This window comes from Protobothrops mucrosquamatus, unplaced genomic scaffold, assembly GCF_001527695.2.
Source record: "Protobothrops mucrosquamatus isolate PMUCROS unplaced genomic scaffold, P.Mucros_1.0 scaffold_293, whole genome shotgun sequence".
NCBI lineage: Eukaryota > Metazoa > Chordata > Lepidosauria > Squamata > Viperidae > Protobothrops > Protobothrops mucrosquamatus.
Window position 1 is genome coordinate 34,263 of NW_015386369.1, and position 16,633 is coordinate 50,895.

Here is a 16,633-nt window from a genome sequence, read left to right on the forward strand (position 1 = left end):
ATATATATATATATATATATATATATATATATATATATATATATATATATATATATATATATATATATATATATATATGTAGTCTTCAACTTAAGACCATTTGTTCAGTGATAATTTGAAATTATAATGGTATTGAATGGAGAAACATTCCCTGACAGAAGTTACAGCTGTTGCAGGTCATGTGATCAAGATTTGGACACTTGGCGTATCTGCCCTTATGACTGAAGGGTGCTGCCAACACCCCCCTCCTCACCTACCTCTCTCCCATCCCAGCTGCTCATTTGGTCCACTAGTGCACACAAAACTGCCACAATCCTGGAGGCCTCATCCTGCTCCCTGTCACCCCACCATATCAAGATCCACTTACCTTTGCCTTTTTATGCAGCTACTGTCAGGTGTGCCAAGCCAATGCAGGGCTCAGCCAGACATCTAGTGAACATGTTGTTTCTGGAGGGTAAAATAGCTTGAAAGAGCCTTTCTAACCTTTAGAAACATCATGATCGCTAAGCTAGAAAGCTAGTGAACATGATGTTTTTGAAGGGTAGGAAGAGACTGTGCTTTTCCTGTGATTGTTCTGAAGGGATGTAAAGACCCTCTTTCTAGCCTTCAGAAACTTCCTGTTCGCTAACTCTCTGGCTCCACCTTCAGAATAGTTGCAGTGTGTTAGCCTTTCTACCCTTCAGAAACATTGTGTTTCTGGCTAGAAAGTTGGCAAATACGATGTTTCTGAAGGGGAGAAAGGCCAGCCTTTCTGAGTTTCAGAAAAGATTGCATTTGTTATCATTCTAGCCAAAAAGCTAGCCTATTCTCTACCTATATTAGCAAAATGACAACATTGGATTCACCCAAAATAAATATGCAGAACATATCCAAATATATGAAAAGTAGATTACTGTATTTTGTTTTTGAAGACTTCAGGTAGCAAATATCTTACATGTCATCTTATTTCTGTTCTTTAACTCATTTTATTTGTTCAGACTGTACAAGAAAGAATCTTATAACAGCAGAAGAAAAGACATCGCCGCCTTTAACTGCTTCTATTGAAACTTCAGTTCGGATACCTCAAGGTAAACTATGAAATGTATTAAATTATTTGTTTAATAGTAATTTTATTAAAAATTAAAGCTGCAACAATGAAAAACTAATATAAACTAAAAAATAATCCAGAAAAAAAGAAAATAGACAAAGTGGAAAAGGAAGGAAAAATAAGAATATAATAAAAAAAAGAAAGTATAAATAAATGATTTCTGCTTTCCCCATAACAAGTATGAACAATTATCACCTTTTCCTAAAATACAACAAATGATCTCTTCTTCCCATAAATCAGCTGTTATCTATAACTAGTTCTTTAAAAACCTTATCATTTCAGTTCTGATAAGCTCTTAATATTGAGATTATTAATACAGTACTGTTTCCATCTTAGCTGATTTGGATTATAAAAAACATTCTGGAATGGCTTCCACAATATTGTTACATCATCTGTTTTAAGAATTTAAAACAGATAGTAAAATAATGCAAAAGAAGATTTAAAAAATCCAGTGTATTTCACTGGTGATCTGTAGGGAACAAGTACTAGTCCTCTCCACCCCCCCACTCCCTCGTCAAAATAACTCTGCAGTTCAGAACAAAGCATATGTCGATTCCAGTTCCTAGTCCATAGGCAAAGGTGATATATGAATTAGAAAGTTATGGAAATAATGAAGTTCACCTTTTATGCCCCTGGCATTGTGGAAAGGAATGATTGTAGCCAGGCTTTCAAAGACTAGAGTTTGTGAGTAGGATCACTGCAGCTATTGAGGATTTTGTACAACTGTTTCTGATTTAACATGTTTGCTTTCTTTAGGGAATGTGGAGAAAGCAGTGACAGACCTGATAACAGATGTTGATGGCAAGCCAGAAGAGTGTCCATATGAAGTACTATACAATGCAACCTCCTGTCATTCTTTGGACAGCCTAGCCAGTGGAAGATCCTCAGACAGAGATTCAGTGAACAGGGAAGCCGAGATGACTGGTATTAAAGTGACAGGAGTGAGGCCTGTATGTAGCCTGATGTGTGTTATCTTTTCCTTTTTATAGAAAATAGACTGGGATAGATCACCAGGCCTCCAAACTTGCAGTAAATTAATAGCCCAGCTGTACAGTTTGGAAGTGATAGAAAATAATTGTTAAGAGCTTTAGTTACTGACTACTTAGAGGCCATTTGCCCTGCTATGAAATTCTCCCAGGAATTGTCCCAAGTTCACAGTGTGATGACTATTTGAATTTGGGTGAATTTCTACCACTATATATTTTGCTAGGGACTGTAGCTCAGATTAACTATTTAGGAGCAAGGGGAAAAAAATTATTGTCTAGAATATGACTTTCCTCTGAACATTTTTGCATGCAGTTTTCTTCAGATTAAAAAATCACTGTACTGTAATAATCCTGAATGTTAGGTTTGTTTGCATTGTTTTATTATATTAATTGGCCAGTAAATCAGTTTGTCATGGAATTTATGGATATAATCCAGCAGGGGGAGCTTGGAGGCTTTACAGGCTAATTAAAATAGCTTAAGTTAGTTTCTCTGAAAGCAATCAGTTTTATTTAAAGAATCCACCAGAGTTGATAAGTACTGGATTTGAGCATGTTATGGAATTTTATTGCACATTAAAATATGGATGGTTGCGGTTTATTATAAATATACAAAGTTAAATATGAATTTGTACATGCAGCCCAAATATGCAGATTTATTTTGAAGTTATCAGTTGTTGACATTTACTAGATCAGAGATAGGAGAGCCACTTAAGGCACTGGAGCAGGAGTAAGGAGATTCAGGGATTGACTTTTCCCTTAGGGACAGAAGCCAGTTGGGTGACGTTAGGCCTCTTACCTCCTCTCAACTGAAATCAGTGTCAGGGTCTTTGAAAATCAGTTGACAAACTTCACAGTAGGAACTTGGTGAGTGCAGTGCAAAAACACTGCAACTATGTGAGAAAAATGCTAAGAAGACAACTAGATTTTATATGTGTTTACATCATTTAATTTAAATTATTTCATTCTAATGGAAGTCATATTTTTATTGGGAATATAACATTGGATATATCCAATATTGTTATATCCATTTATAAGTGAAATATGCAGAAAATTTATTGAATGTGAGAAGATATACATAATGGGACATATTTACTTCTTATCTCTCCATAGCAGCTTTGAAAATGTGAATCTAGAATGAGTGATTTGTTACATAAATTCTGGCTTCAGCATTCCATTATTAAAATCCTTCATTGGATCAGTGTGGGCTATTATCATATAGGTTTGTTTCTTTGGCTAGCACTTCTTGGTTTCTAGATTCAAGTCCGATATTCTGTGCCGTCAATAAATGTGTATATGCATTTGTTTTAGAGGTATATTTGAAGATTGAAACAGGTTAATGAAACAGGTTTAAAGATAAATATATGATTTTTTAATGTCTGCAATATGTGCATATATCAGCAGCTTTTTAAGTGTCTTCTGAGATCAGGAACCCAATATTAACAGTATTGATTGATTAATTGATTATGTGCCATCGAATCAGTGTCAAATCTTAGCAACCACATAGATTTTCTATATAACAATCTGTCCCTAACTTGGTCTTTCAATGGTGAACCCTTCTTCACTGTAACTGACTCCATTTACCTTGCTCCTAGTCATCTTCTTCTTATTTTTCCTTGTATCTTTCCTAGCATTAGAACTTTCTTTAGAGAGCCAGGTCTTCACATAATGTAACCAAAGTAGCATAATATGAGCCTGACCATTTCTCCTCAAGTGAGAACTTGGGGTTGACTAATTCTCTTCTTGTCCTGCTTCTTCAACGTCCAACTTTTTCTTCTGTAGAGTATCACAGGGTATTGCTTGTACAATTTTGAATTTTGTAGGTATAGATACATTATGGCATCTGAATATTTTTTTCTAAAGCTTTTATGGTTGCTCTATCAAGCACTACCTACCAAGTCTGTGAAATATTTATTGAATGATAATTGTGCCAGTTTTGTTATTAGAGAAATTGCAAATCAAATAGTTAGGACATCTGTGTGGTCTACAAAGTTCAAGGGAAGACAAGTGACAAAATGTACACAATGCAGGCTCTCAAATTTTGTATTTTTATTATTACATTGCATGTAAGAAGGTAAAGCACAGTTTGTATCCTGAGGCCACATCATGTATTTCATCATTTTGATTAAATCACTTATTTGCTTTGCTGCAGTAAATGTGTTAATGTTGCATCAAAAATGAATTTGAACTGAGTCATTGATGATTATTTTTTTGAAAATTGTAGAGAGAGCGTCCACCACCTCCTGCAAAACCTCCCCCTGATGATGAAGAGGAACTTGAAGATAAAAAACATGATGCATCCTCAGTGGTAAAGATCCTTATGTGTCCTCCTTGATGTTAGTGATGTGGAGGGAATGCCAACACATTAATATGTTTAGAGGGTAATGTGACATTTATATAAAAAAATATTTATTAGTAGTTTTAACTGCCATATCAGCAGGCTTTTGCCAGGATTTTTTGCCATGGTCTGGTTTGCATCTGGCAGTTCTTTAACCTACTTTCGATTGATATGTATGGATATTCTGTAGATATCTTGGTATTACTGTATAGAGTGGAGTATTTTCAGTTGATATGTAAATATGTGCTACCTAAATTGTTCTTCATTTTTTATTTGCTAGAAAAATTTCCTTTGGAGAAAAAGTGCTTTCCTCACAATAAAATAAGTTGCAGCTCAGAAGCCGTGTTTTTCCATTAGGGGAATGAATCTTCCATATTTAGTTTTCCCGCCTATGAAGAGAAGTTCAGAATATTGTTAGCAAATCAGTATTCTTTGAAATGCCTCACAAATCTGTTAAAAATTATAGGGGTAGCCTTCAAAGGGACTATCAATCTGTAATGTGACAAAAGGAAAAACAAACATATTAGGAAATCATCCCTACTTGATTGCATCCACAACTTTGGAGGACAAACTTGGCATGTTACTCCAAACATAAATAAGTAGGTTGTTCATTTCAAATTTAACTTAGGGTAATAAGAACAAATCGGGATCAAACTGATTCTAGAGTACATTTTTAACTTAAACTATAATTTACAGAAGCTATTTACAGAAATTGGGATTGAATTAAAATAAGAAAAAGTGAAAAGGAGAGGAAAGCATATAAATTAATTAAAACTTATCCAAGTTGGACTTGTGATCTGTTCATAAAACATAACATATTAGATTAACCAAAAAGAAGAGTAACTTTCAAAGATGCTCAGAATCTGCAACTGTTTAGTGTCCAGCTTTCATTGATACAGGAAAACATATGCTAGCTTTCTGGCAAAACCCTCTGAGATTGTGGTTTACACAAAATAGTATGAACAGTTGAAGGTAGATAAATTCATTTTCCTTTTTATATATTCATTCTCCATACTTTCGTAACCAACACAGCAATTCTGCCTTTCCCAAGTATTTCTTTTGATACCTGGAGAAAACGGTCATTCAGTTCTAAATGCTTTCAGATGAAATTTACTATCCTAATCCATTCCAGATTGTATTTAGATCCAGCTCTGGCACTGAAGCAACCTTTAGGAACTGAAACAAGAACAGAGTTTGTTTCCTACATTACTAACAGTGCAGCTAGATGTAATTGCATAAGCATCATCCTGAGGGAGCTGCATGTGTTTCCTGTTTATTTCCTCTCCCAGTTCAAGGAAATAATTTTGATCTTTAAAATCATATATTGCTTGGCTTCAACAGGTATAAAATATCTATCTGTACCAGCCAGTGCTTTAAAATTTGTTGGAGATAGTCTCTTCAAAGCATTTTCCATGCATTATGGTAATATGAGATTTGTCATAGTACCTGACTTTTGGATTGCATATATGATTCATACCAATGAAAGTTGTGTTTTTATCACAAGTTAAAACCTTTTTGGGGGATACTTCTATTTAAATTGGGTTCTAAATGCATAGAGTTTTAATATTGTATTCACAATTACATGATTGTTCTGGAATCTTATTTCATATCTCAGTCAGATAACTTTGAATGAAATAATAGTTTAAAAGAAATAATACTATATACAAAACGTGTACACTTTCTACCTAAATGGAGGAATGTTAAAACATGTAGTTCTGAGGCTACCATGCTGTGGCAAATATTTACCATTACTTGCTACTTCTTAGTATAATGCTGAAAATTTATGAAAATACACCGGTTGGATTCCAAAGGGAAATAGGGACTGTGAAAAAATATAGAATTAATGGAAATTCGGCATAGGGAGAAGTGATTCAGTGGGGCTGTAGGGCCATAGAAATGCTGAAACTTATATTTGTTTCTCATGTATACGTGTATATTAATNTTACCATTACTTGCTACTTCTTAGTATAATGCTGAAAATTTATGAAAATACACCGGTTGGATTCCAAAGGGAAATAGGGACTGTGAAAAAATATAGAATTAATGGAAATTCGGCATAGGGAGAAGTGATTCAGTGGGGCTGTAGGGCCATAGAAATGCTGAAACTTATATTTGTTTCTCATGTATACGTGTATATTAATCTCTTTCATGTTTTGTAGCGATTATGAAAAGTAGTCAATGCACTATTAGTTAATAATAAGAGATGCAATTATTATTAATTCATGCCTGTGTCTGATTAGGGTTTCATCACCAAAAGAAAAAGTAGAGGGAGCACAGCTGATGAAGAAGAAGAACATCCTTATGAACTCTTGCTAACAGCAGAAACAAAGAAATATGTTACAGTAGATAAAAAAACAAAAGGTAAAGACTGTTATTGCAAATTGTACATAATTAGCTATCCCCAAAACTAATTCTGGGCAGAAGGTAAGAAATTGAAACAGTTTTAGCTTTTCTTTTAAGTTAGAGGGATTGACTTGTTTTGTGTGCCCACCTAGCAATTTCTTTTCATAAGACTTTGATTAAAATATTCTTGCTTTGGAATCTTCCTGGTAACAGAAAATGACTCAAACTTTTGTTGTATGTTTATTATAGAAAACCAAGCAAAGTGTTTGGTTAAAGTAGCCATAGTGTTTTGCAAGACACCTCAACTATTTTGGAAATTTCTCCTTGCTCTCCCAATTTGTGTGCTCATGCATACGCACTTTGCTCTCTTCATTTTGCAGTTCCTAGCAAATTCATTCAAATGTATCTCTTGCTGACCTAGTGTCCATTGTCCTCTCATATTACTGAATTCTCACATCTGTAGAAGAGCCTAGCTAATGTGACTTGTTTGTGAAACAGTCTTAGTTCTTCACATTTTAAAGGCTGATTTGAGGTTACTTTATATGTTCATTTTCCAAGCATGAATTCATACTGTAATAGAAGAAGTCTTGATTGTTTCTATTCTTCCTATACATACTAATGGTTTCTCAATATTCTGATAAAGGTAGAATTAATAATGAGAGCTATGGCTGTTGAAAAGGTAGCACTTTAGATTTTGTGCATTGTGATTTGAAATTAGTCCCATTGTGTTTTCAGGTATAGACATTAGGCATTAACATTCTTTTTATTTTTTCATCTGAAACATATCTTATTAAGTCAACCCATTTTCTCTATTGTAACAGTTGATTTCAGTGGATTTTGTACAATATTTCTTAAGTAGCTTTAGAAAGAAATGCCTACTTAGTTTAATATTTTTTCCAGAAGAAATAATTCAGTAGTTATATAGCTTTTCTAACTATATGACTTCAATAAGCAATTGCAATACTAAATAATGAGAATTAAAGTAATCTCTTAAATAGAACACTTTTGATTTGCTTCATAAAAATAGTATGACTTCTGAATCATACATCCTCCTTTATTAAAAAGAGCATTATGTGAACAGTAGGAGAAAATAATCAAATTTGGAGGATTCCTGTCTAAATTTAAACCATATTTTAATATTATAAGTATGAATTACAGCAAGGCTTCAGTTTTCATGATTCCTCATTCCTCATTCTCTCCCATAATTACAATATTTTATTATCCAGAGCTTAGTTCTAAAATACAGCTAAAATTTACTGTGTTTTGAGATGTCCATTTGACATTGAAAGGTCTTTTTCGAGTCGCTATGCACCACACGTATTAATTATGCAGATTTTTACAGTCATCAGTGGAAACCTTTTGAATTTAGGTAGCTTTTTTTAACAGGAAGTACTCTCTCCAGTGTGCATGATCCTAAGTATGATTTTTCGCCTTTTCTCATAGTTTATTTTAGACTATCACAAAAAGAGCAATAAGATCTGATCCTTCTCCATATTCATTTGTTTAGTTGAAGGCAAAGTCCTGGGTTTCTTTTTCCTGCATTTATCTTCTTCATGTTCATTTCTCATTTCAAGAAAAATTCTATTCCCAAAATGTTGGGTGAAGAAAATAGTTTAGAAATTAGCCTACACTTTCCCAATAGACTCTTGCCCAAGTCCCATTTTTCAAGACCCAAAATTGCTCAAAATATATTCTTTCTGTCCAGCATACTTTGAAGAGAGTCATATTATCAAGAACTATCCTTATTTCCAAAAAATCATCAAACTGACTACCAGTTTTTCCTACCTGCATTTACTACTGCATCTTGAGTTACCGCTAAATCAATACTGCCAGTTTTTAAGAACATATCCCAGCATGTTGTTTTTAGCAACTGTTCTTACAACCTTCTGATCTCAGATCCTCAAAAAATATTAGCACTAATTGTTCTTGGCCTAAAAACTCTGGCATCTTCAGAAACATCAGCACTTTTGTCGTCTGAGAATGGACTTCAGACTCTGTCTTCCAGTACTTCTTTATCACGGTCCCTATGAATAAGAATTCACATCATGCACTGCTTCTTTAAAATATCCTAGGAACTTAGGTTTTTTTCACTTGAACCCTACCCCATGCAACATAATATTATCTAATTTAATTCATTAAATTTTAAGGCCACCCAACTCCAAAAAATCTCTTAATGGCTTACAATGTTTAAAATACACTCACTTCTTGTGCATATGGAGGGTTATGGAGAGTTGTGTCATTGACTCTTATTCCCATTCTTGGGCTTTCACTGAACAGCAAAGAACAGATTGTCCTGATTTTAGACTTCAGTCTGGGAACAAGTCTCTTAAGAAAAACAATTAAGCAGTGTCAAAGATCTGATTCATTCCATATTTTCTCCATTTATAAATATAAGGTTTGGAACAACAATTTCTTTTAGGAACCAAGGAAAAGCATTCCTCCATTATGGAGGAGACTTGAAAACAGAAAAAGGAACCTCTGGTATAATGGCTGTCCCATGATAATCCCAGGTTCCATTGATCAAAAGATGATGGATCAGTTTTGAGCTCTTGAGTCCCATTTTACAGATATCATTGAGTCCAAATGAACAACAACAAAAGGACCAAACCAATACACAGGATAATCTTAATTCTTCTTGTCTTATTCTCAATTCAGAAGTTCAGGACCAGTTGAAAATTCTGTGGCTATAATTCTAATGCCACTTCAATGCTGATCTCTCTGATCTAGTAGAAAAATTATCAGTGCTGGAATTATACACCATCTCTAAGAGATCATTTAAACTAATACATCTTATCTCATAAGATTAGAGAAAGTTAACTGCATTTAAATCATATTATTTCAGAGCAATAGTGTCCTCACCATCTTGTTTTACTGTGGAGGTTCTACCTCAGTTCCAGACTCTTGTACCTGCTCTTAAAATGTTGTGACTTATAAATTGGCAAGCACTAAATTATTTGGTTACTTTTTCTCTCTTTCCCAGTGCAGGCACACTGAGGTAATAGTCACAATACAACTTCTTGCCCTTGCAGCTTGCTGTTTCTAAATGCATATAATTCATTAGTTGTAATATTATATTAGTTATAATAAGATATTTTAATAACGTCCTAATTATAACCTATTGTCCGTCCTCCCTTCTCTGCATTGTAATTCTCTTTGAAAAGTAAGCTCCAAAATGAATGACAGGTCAAATGTTCATAGAAGGCTCATGATGCCCTCCAGACATGATTACTCTTCTTTTGAAAGGCAAGCATTAAAAAGGCAGAAGAATCACCAGGCTTCAAACGGGGCTCTGAAACATTGTGTTGCTTTTGCATTCAGTTTACTATTGCACTCTACTAGTAAGCCTACTTCAAAATGATTTGAGAAAAAGGCATTCTGTGATGGCCCTCCATTCAGGAAGAATCACATCCCACATTTTGAGTAATATGGTATTGAGACATTGTCCCAGCTTTGCAGCAGATGGTAGAGTCTCACCTTTGGCTTTGCGACTCCAGTGAATGATACTCCCATCACATTCTATTGCTGGGAATTCAATTGTAGGTAGCCACCTTTTCTTTGCAGATAAGAGATTATAAGTCTGGTGCTCCTGCTTCCGCATGCCAGGAAGGCTCACCAACACAGTAATCAGATGCAGAGTTCAGAACAGGAAGTACCATTTTCTCAGTACTAACAGGTTGTTTTCTTGAGGCTAGAACCTTCAGCTTTATGATTAAGGAGCAGGCACAACTGTTTTAAGATCTTGCTTTCAGTACTGTTCAAACATGATATAGCTGCCGTGTTAATTACTATGCATTATTCTTTGTGGATCTGGCCTCCAAACATGTTTTATCAACTCAAAGATTGTTAATACTTTTGATATATATTATAGCCCTTTCTATTTTTCAATCCTGGCCCTATGGAAAGAAATTTTCAATACTGGTCCTATGAAAATGTGCATTTTGCACCAATGGATAAGGACTAGTAGAAGCATGAATCATGAATGAAGGTTTTATTACTCCATAGCCTTCATTCTGTACATTTCCAGCTACTGAGCATGCCTACTGAAGTACTGGCACTTTTTAGGTGAGAAAGAACTGTCTCCAGAGCCTTATATCTCAAAAGATGATAGGAAAACGATCTTTCACAAGCAAAAGAACTAAACAGCAAATCAATATTTCCAGGTATGTTAGAGTCAGAGTGGAACAAACATTATGGCCATAGCGGGCACCCTTAAGGAGATATAAATTTCATATCTTCTGGGTTGAACTATGAAGTCATGGTCAAGACTGAAAATTTCCCATTTGAAATGTGAAGGCTTGTTTAATGAGAATAAATCATGATAACCCGAATGAGGTCCAGAAGCACAGGACTGCAATAAAAATACTGGACCTTTACTTACATCAGCAGTAATGTTTCTGATTTCAACATAGAAACTGAAATTCCACAGTTCAGCATTGTTTGCCTGGACATCTAGAGTGCATCTGGGCTTAATCTCCAAGGTGATAATTCTTCCTTAAAGATTGGATACAGAATTCTGAAGACATCCATCATGCAAACCAGTTCCTTTAATTATGAGGATACTGTAGCATCCTATGTGGATATCTACTGATCCACCATTTCCCAAACTGGGTTTCTGTTATCACAGATTCATAAGGCCTTGCTATGAGGATTGAGGTTACTGGACTCAGTTCCCTGAAACATCCCTCAACATCCTACCCAGCCTCTTGATACAATCCCAACATTTCTAAAGTGTTATGGTGTCTTCTTTCTAAGGATGTTCTGGTTGGGACTTTATTCTAAACATTTTACATTTCCTAAAATGAAAGAGAAACTCTGCCCCCCCATTGTTAGTGCTTCAGGTTCATGATGATTATACTCAAATCAACCTAACTATTGCTCCACCAGATTGATTACTTAGTATACATAGATGCAAAGTTGCCTATATCCTTATGAGCCTCATTCTTTTTGCATAAGCCGTGATAACTCAGTTCAGGGTATTCTCTTCAGCTTTGCTACATCATCATCAAATTGCATACATTTAGGGTGATAGCAATGATATATTTAAGATGAATTACAGTCTAATCCAATTGGATTAAAAGAGCCAGTTAAAGTTAAAGCTATCAGGCTAAAATTGAAAGACCATGAGATCCTGCCTCAGTCCTCGGAAGCAGCCAATGGCAAATCACTTCTAAAAAATCTTGCCAAGAAAACTGTAGGACAAGTCCAGGCATTTGTCAGGAGTCAACACTGATTTTAAATGCAAGCTCTCTCTGTCTCTCCCTCTCCCCCTGATTAGTGGCTGGTCTTCACGAACTACCTCACTCATTATGTATTTTTCACTTTGGCATTGTGCGTCTAACCTAGATTAATTCTTAGCCCTTTGTAGCCAAATATTGATTGGTTGTGTTTCAAGTGAGAGATTTTTCCAGTTTTAGGTGAAGATGCCATGAATTAAAATGTAACATTTACATTGAAAACCTATAATTAAAAATGGTCTATTGTAATACTATACCATTCATCTGGTAGGAATCTAAAATTGTGACATAAAGCTTACAGAATGTATTTTATTATCCCTCTCCCCCCCAGGCAATATGTTGTTGCTCATGTGGTATAGGAAAAGTTGAGCCATTTTGTTGTAGAACTAAAATACGGGTGTCAAATTTGCCGCGTCATGTGACATGTTGCGACATATCATGACTTTTTTCGCATTACTGGAGCTGGGGCGGGCGCAGCCTCTGCATGATGCAACCGGCCCGTGGGCTGGCAGTTTGAAACCCCTGAACTAAAAGGTAGTAATCCTTTTTAGGAGAGATTTTAGAACAGAATTCAAGTGATCCCATTCTCCAGAATTGTATGTCTTGCTTTTAACAGTAATTTGCTAAAGACAGATTTGTATTGCACCCATTAAAAATATTTTTTTATTTTTTAATTCTTAGGTGAATCACCTTTAGGTGCTGCCTGCAGTGTCCAGCCCCAGGTAAGACAGATATAATTTTAGTATAGATTATATCCAATATGCCAATAGACGTTCACTCATACCAAGGAACGTTCTCTTCTTCTCCTTCCTCTGTCACTCCTTCCTAAGGAGGGACTTGCTATGGAAGGACCTGGCTTCTGGAGTGTATTTAAGAAGTATGTGGAGAAGAAAACTCTGTTCTGCTGAGGACTGTCATTGTAAAAGTAGACCTAACACTATTTGACACTATTGCATGCAACAGTGCACATACAGTATATACAATGCAACAGATCCAGTTTACATTTTACAGCTGTAGTGTTAAGTATTAAGAAAAACCGTTTTAAAACTATGAGATGGTTCAATATTTATGGGAAGTTTCAAGCTCAAGACACCTCCAGAACAGTCAAAACATCCTGCTTTGAATTTGAGACAGCTGTTTGCTGTTGAAATAGGGTGTTCTCAACTCAAGACAGTTCAGTTGCAGCATGGCTCAAATTTAAAACATTTTTGCAAAATCCTACTGAGATCTATCAAGGTATATGTTTCCATTTCCTATATTTTATAGCAAACATTGAAACAGAACTGAAATTGTTTAATGCTAAACAACAGTAAAATGATGAAAGGATAATTCTAATTAAGAAAAATGGAATACTTTATACAGTGAATCAGAAGGGGTATTTTGTGCTGGGTGGATGGGGGGGACGACACTTGCGTTTTATATTGATTTATGTTCTTAACCATTGTAAACTGCCCAGAATCATTGAGAGTTAGGTGGCATATAAATTTAATAGGTCACACAGTTGGCCAGATGTTTAGATATGATAATGACATGATATGATGATGTTGTTGTTGATGATGAAACAAATACCAAATGTAGTAAGCATCTAGATCAGGCCTGCACAATTTGTAGAAGGGAAAAGACTACATCAAAAAAATTAAAAATAATCGTGGCTGTAAAGACTACTTTTGACTACAGGTCAGCTGAATTGTGGCTGGCAGAGCAGTGGCAGTGCTGCAGCTGGAAGCCTAGGAGACACTTATCAGCATGATTTATGAAATGACAGCAATGGTTATGTTTGGTGGCAGTGAATTTATTGAGTTTCTGAAAAACCTGAAGTCTGACAACAGTCTGAAAACACAAGGCTGTTTGATGGGCTGTATGTAGTCAATGGGCCATATGTTGTGCAGGCTTGATATAGACTTTCTGGTTGAAGTAGTATATAGCTAAAAGTATTGATTGCTTTTAGTTTCAGGAAAAAAATTCAGAAGTCATATAGATATTATTCTTTGTCCTTTTTTAAAATAAAATTATTTATTTTAAATGTATTTATCAAATATTTTTATGATACAGTTATAGTAAAGTGGAAGTAGTTGTTGCCACCAAGAATTTGATTCAACAAATAATACAGGCAATAGAGTTTTCCTATCTATCGGTTCAAATTCAAAAATGGTATCTGACATTTAGATTTTGCATTCTGTTAAAAATACTGATATAATCAGTACCAGCATTTCAGAATGAACTAGGCATTGTCAGAGATTAAGAGCTCATTATTCCCTGAAAGTATTTTCTTTTTCCCTAACCTTGTTTAAAATCTAGCAATTTCCCATCACCTCTGGCTAACATGGTCAGTGCAGAGGAATGAGGAGCCACAGATGAGATCAACATATTAATTCTAGTTGATTATTTATTTTTGCACTTTAATTATTACCATTTGTCAAAGTTTGTACTAAACATTTGAAAATATTTGGAAGCATGATACTTAAGGTAAAGAGGTATATGGAATTATATTTCACTTACATAATTTTTATTTGAGGCATAAAGGTTAACTTTTGATAAATCATAACTAATAATATTACAGTATAATATTTTACATGATTCTTTGCAGGTATGGTCACGAAAAGGTCTATCTTCTCAGGATGGTCAGTGGCCACTAAATTGCCAGGCTTCTTCCGATTTTTCTTCTAGCCATTCTGAACAATATTCAAGTCCTGAATCTCAGTTGGTTGATATGCCAAAAGGTAGGTAATCATTCTGAGTGATTCCAACTTCATAGAAACCTATGCAGAAAAAATGGTATTTGCTTTTTAATATATGCAAGAATCCTTTGATCTAACTAGCATGACAAAAAAATTTCAAAAGTCTCTTAATAGGCCTTTGCTCATGCTGGGAGATTTTTTTTGTTTGTTGTTTTGCTTTCGGGAGATGGGAAACACAGCCACAATTTCATTGCAACAGTGACCACTTTGTTGGACTTCATAGCTGCCTCTGGAAGAATGCAATGTTCCAGTGTGTGATACACACTGTCAGCTGCTTTTCCACCCTCTGATAGCAGTGTTGCTAAATGTTAACACTGTGTATAGATGCCATATTAAGCATTTTGTGCAAACAGTAAAGTGCAGAGGCATTTTATTCATCTTTTCATATATGTTGCTATTAATATATTATCACAGCAAATCTATGAAAGCAGACAAGATGTTCCTTTTAGACACTATACTTCCTCTGGGTAGCTTAGACTGATACATTTCCTCGGCTACACACATATTAAGATAAGAATCTTAATGTAAATCTGGTCAGGATGTAATTTTGTTCTGTAAAATGCTCTCAGACCAAAAAAGTCTTGTTCTTCATAATTTTGTGTAAGAAAAATAAATGCAAAAACATTTCTGCTGGAAAAAAATGCACTGTACCAAACACAAGCATAAAATACTTTGCATCTCTACAATAATTGATTTTATAAAAAGTATTTTCTTAGGTATTGAATACATTTTAAGCTCAGAGGAATAGCAGCCAATAATCATAATTTTGTTAAACCTACAGAATATGTCTTAAGGAAAAAAATTCAATAATACATAAAGCAAATAAGTCTAAGGTTATTAAATTGAAATCAGCTGTAGCTTAATATTTAAGAAAAGAGTAATGATTTATTCTTGTGAAAACTTTGTGGGATATATATCATGTTAAATAGAAGCAAAAATCCTTAGAAATGACTATATAAGGTGTATCATTGAAACGACCTTTCCTGATTTGTTCTGATTTCTTTGTACTGATTAATGAACAAAGGCTCCAATTGAGTCAGAGATAAGTACTTTCTGATTTGATTTAGGAATAATGAAGCACTACTGAATCATTGCAAAATGTAACCTAACTTTGGCTGAATAGAGCCTACCAGGGTAATTTTCTTTTAATGTTCTTCTGGATTTGAATTTAGTACCTTTCATATCTCTGCTTGTATGTCCAATCTAAGATAAGTACCATAGAAAAAAGCTTCACTTTCTGTTTCTCAGATATTCTTCAATGAGTAAAGTACCATTGTGAAGAACCTAGGTTGAATAACTTGGCTTTTATCAATATTAAATACTAGCTGTACCGGGCCACGTGTTGCTGTGGCTCAGTCTTGTTAAATTTACGTCCAACAGATGACACTGTTTTTCAAAAAAGCATGTTTTTACCTGTCACAGGTGTGACATCTATATAATAGCTATATAAAAACACGTGCGTATTCGAATGCAACGTTGTGTCTCAAAATTTCAAAGCAATCGGTGAAGAACGTTCGGAGATTTAAGATTTTGAACAAACGAATATTTACATTTTTATTTATATAAATTGGGCAACCCATTAATGATTGTTGTTCAGAGTGGCTCTTTGCTATAAGCTTTTACATAATTTACATCAGTGAATTATTTATGCTTTAATCAGGTTCTGATTTTTGATACAATATATTAAAGCACGAGTCTAAGTTATAATGTTACCTCTCTGCTGCAATACATATTGCAAGCTGAAATTCAGTGCAGCAGTAGAAGAGATCATTTTATGTAGTGAAATAAGTTAATGGCAAAGTGAAGCTTTAAAGAAATTATTGCTGTTGCAAAAGGAGGTGAGTTCAAGTCACCAGGGAAGGAAACAGCTGTCGGGTGGAGGGGGGAATTTGTTCATATTTGCAGGTTGT

General features: G+C 34.7%; 1 protein-coding gene across 1 annotated transcript in view; it reads left to right on the plus strand.

The window, feature by feature from the left end:
- LOC107302820 (ankyrin repeat and SAM domain-containing protein 1A) overlaps positions 1 to 16,397 on the plus strand; it is a 45,923-nt gene extending 29,526 nt beyond the window's left edge. Inside the window, exons 9-15 of the mRNA XM_029287303.1 lie at positions 978 to 1,067; positions 1,844 to 2,037; positions 4,295 to 4,378; positions 6,649 to 6,769; positions 12,667 to 12,707; positions 14,573 to 14,705; positions 16,384 to 16,397. Coding sequence (XP_029143136.1) covers positions 978 to 1,067; positions 1,844 to 2,037; positions 4,295 to 4,378; positions 6,649 to 6,769; positions 12,667 to 12,707; positions 14,573 to 14,705; positions 16,384 to 16,397 — 677 coding nt within the window. The remainder of the gene's footprint in view (positions 1 to 977; positions 1,068 to 1,843; positions 2,038 to 4,294; positions 4,379 to 6,648; positions 6,770 to 12,666; positions 12,708 to 14,572; positions 14,706 to 16,383) is intronic.
- Positions 16,398 to 16,633: the final 236 nt, after the last annotated feature.